Source organism: Chinchilla lanigera, unplaced genomic scaffold, assembly GCF_000276665.1.
Source record: "Chinchilla lanigera isolate Chin_1 unplaced genomic scaffold, ChiLan1.0 scaffold00203, whole genome shotgun sequence".
Lineage (NCBI taxonomy): Eukaryota > Metazoa > Chordata > Mammalia > Rodentia > Chinchillidae > Chinchilla > Chinchilla lanigera.
In genome coordinates this window covers 209,854-213,123 of record NW_004955604.1, presented here as the reverse complement: position 1 = coordinate 213,123, position 3,270 = coordinate 209,854, and the positions used below count along the sequence as shown (strand labels likewise).

Genomic DNA, 3,270 nt, shown 5'->3' with positions numbered 1-3,270 from the left:
TCTCCCGCGGGCCCCGCCCCCACCGGCCCGTCCCCTCTCCAGGGCTGAAAAGAGGCGTCTGCGTGAAGATCAACCACTTCCCGGAGGACACGGACTACGACCACGACAGCGCCGAGTACCTGCTCCGTACGTGGGGGCCGGGCCGCGGGGGCGGGGACAGAGCGCGCGCGCGCGCGCCTTAGCCAATCCCGGCCCGGGAGCTGAGATCCTCCGGCTCGCGACTGGCTGAGTGGCGTCGCTGCCGCCCCCTCCTCGCAGCTCGGGGCGGACCCTGGCTGCTGATTGGCCGCTTGGCTCTCTTTGACCATCGCGGCAGCTCGGCGCGGTGGCTGTCGATCCCGGGCTGAGATTGGCTGCCGCGTCCGGGCTGTGGGCCAATCTGTGGCGGGGACTGACCACTTTCTGAGCCGGCTCGGGGAAGCCTGGACTGCGATTGGCAGCTGCTGGGAGAACGTGGCAAAGCTTGGACTACGATTGGCTGAGTCTTCAGCCCGGCTCAGAAATCGCAAAGTCCGCTGCCTGGGGTTTCGGGAGTGGGTGGAAAGGACTGCAGAGGGACAGAGAAAGGGACAGGGACGGAGGGATACAGGGATGGGTGGGAGAGAGGGAGAGGAGACGGGGGGAGGCGGGAGAAAAACTCAGACGAAGCCAGGCAGGGAAGGGAGCGATGGAGAGGCCGACGACGACAGGTGTTAAGGGGCTGGATCGGTGTGGGGAGAGGACGCATTCTCAGGAGGCAGGGGAAGGATGAAAAGTAACGGAAACGGGAAGGCTGGCGGAGCGCAGCGAGGCGGAGGGGGCGACGCAGGGAGCTGGAGGGAAGGGCGGGCGGGCGAGACCGAGGGGGAAGGGGCCGGCGCGTCCCAGCCTCGCTCCCTCCGCAGGCGTCGTCCGCGCCTCCAGCATCTTCCCCATCCTCAGCGCCATCCTGCTGCTGCTGGGCGGCGTGTGCGTGGCGGCCTCGCGCGTCTACAAGTCCAAGAGGAACATCATCCTGGGCGCGGGCATCCTGTTTGTGGCCGCAGGTGAGGGGCAGCGGGGCGGGGCCCCCGCGCGTCCCTGGGCATCCGCGTGCGCGCGCGTCCGGCGCCGAGCGCGCGTCCGGGGCGCAGACAGGTGTCAGGCGCGCGTCCGAGGTGCGCGCGCTGGCGCTCGGGGCCGGAGGCGGCACGGGCGCGCGCGCACGAGGGGGTCCTGGGACTCCGCGGGGCCGCCTGAGGGAACCGGAAGGGGCTGGGCCAGGGTGGCCAGGCGGCCCGCGGGCCGTAGGAGCAGCAGAGGCTGCAGAAGAGCGGGCGGCGCTGGAGGATCCGAAGCAGGCGGAGGCCACACCGCCCAGGGCCCGCCGCTCGAACCAGGCCGTTCCCGAGGCTGAGCCGCGGGGGCACCTGGCGAGGAGGCCCAGGCCCCGGCCAGACCCCCTTCCGCGCTGATGGAAAGCGCTGGGAAATTCCGGGCGCGGGGCTTTGGGGGGCACGGGAGGAGGGGGCGGGGTGCGCCCCGGGAGGGTCTAGGGCGCCCGGTTCGGAAGGTGGAGGCCGGGCACACGGAGGAAGACCTGCTCTAACGCAGGCCAGCGCCAGCCTCGCGGGGCGGGACCCGTGAGGGCAGAGTTTAGGTCAGCAGACGCGGGATTTTAGAGTGAGTGCGATTTCATCGTTAAAGAGGAGTTCAAAGGAGCAGGCAGTGGGGAAAATCCAGGTTGATAAATAAGACCAACTGAGGCAGGGCTTGGAAACCTGGGCCAGGACTATCTCACCAAGGCTGCATTCTGTTTTGCTTTACTACTTTCTTTTTTTTGCAGGGCTGGGGATTGAGCCCAAGGCCTCATGCATGCTAGGCGTGAACCCCGCGCTCTATCACTGAGCTGCATCCCAGCCCTTGCGTTTTTACCTTGAGACAGGATCTCCCTAGGTTGCCCAGGTTGGCCCTGACCTTCCCATCCTTCGGCATCAGCCTCGAGGGAGTAGCTGGGATCACGACCGCTTCCGGCAAAGGACCAGTCAGAGCGGGGGGCCTAGACCTGTGGGGGCGGAGGTTAGGCCAGCAGGCGGGGCCTGGGCCAGCACGGGGTGGGGCGGGCGATCCTGGCCCATTTGGGGTGTGGCCTAGGCCCCGGGGGTGGAGCCAAAAGAGTGGGAGCGTAGTCCCTGAAGGTGGGGTTTGGATCAGCCGGGGAGGGAGCAGTTAGGACTCGCGGGAGTGGGGTCTGAGCTACCCGGGGTGAGGCCTAGACCCTCGGGAGGAAAGTAGACCGTCTGATACAGGGGTTGGACCAACTATGGCCTTGCCACGCAGGACAGGGTCGGCCCATGTAGGTCAGGGCCTGGACCCCTGGGCGGTGGAATTTAGACGCTTGGAGGTGGCCCTAGACCAACAGGTCAAGTTCAGACCAGGCAGGGCGGGGGCTGGGCCATCGGGGGAAAGGCCTGGGCCACTTGGGGCGGGGCCCAAGCCAGCAAGGGGTGGAGCTTAAGCTCCTCGGACTGGGGCTTAGGCTGTGTGAGGCGGGGCCTGAGCCAGCTAGGGGTGGGGCCTGGGCCAGTAAAGGGCGGGGCCTGGGCTATTTGGCGTGGGGCTTAGGCTGTGTGAGGCGGGGCCTGGGCCAGCTAGGGTGTGGCTCAGGCTGTATGGGGCGGGGTCTGGGTCGGCGAGGGGTGGGGCTTGGCTATTTGGAGGGGGGCCTGGGCCAGCTAGGGGCGGGGCTTAGGCTATATGAGGCGGGGCCTGGGTCAGCAGGGGGCGGGGCCTGGGCCCTGGGTTGGGGTCGGGCGGGGTGGCCTCGAGGCTCCCTCTGACCATCCCCGTCCAGGCCTCAGCAACATCATTGGCGTGATCGTGTACATCTCGGCCAACGCGGGCGAGCCGGGCCCGAAGCGCGACGAGGAGAAGAAGAACCACTACTCCTACGGCTGGTCGTTCTACTTCGGCGGGCTGTCCTTCATCCTGGCCGAGGTCATCGGCGTGCTGGCCGTTAACATCTACATCGAGCGCAGCCGCGAGGCGCACTGCCAGTCTCGCTCGGACCTGCTCAAGGCCGGCGGGGGCGCGGGCGGCAGTGGCGGGAGCGGCCCCTCGGCCATCCTCCGTCTGCCCAGTTACCGCTTCCGCTACCGCCGCCGCTCCCGCTCCAGCTCCCGCTCCAGCGAGCCGTCGCCGTCGCGGGACGCGTCTCCCGGCGGCCCCGGGGGCCCGGGCTTCGCCTCCACGGACATCTCCATGTACACGCTCAGCCGCGACCCGTCCAAGGGCAGCGTGGCCGCGGGGCTG

At 68.6% G+C, this 3,270-nt stretch overlaps 1 protein-coding gene across 1 annotated transcript in view; it reads left to right on the top strand.

Moving 5' to 3' along the window:
• Cacng8 (calcium channel, voltage-dependent, gamma subunit 8) overlaps positions 1–3,270 on the top strand; it is a gene marked incomplete at its 5' end in the record, with an annotated part of 17,352 nt that overhangs the window by 8,710 nt on the left and 5,372 nt on the right. Inside the window, 3 exons of the mRNA XM_013510086.1 lie at positions 43–126; positions 885–1,025; positions 2,813–3,266. Of these exons, the coding sequence (XP_013365540.1) occupies positions 43–126; positions 885–1,025; positions 2,813–3,266 (679 nt within the window). The remainder of the gene's footprint in view (positions 1–42; positions 127–884; positions 1,026–2,812; positions 3,267–3,270) is intronic.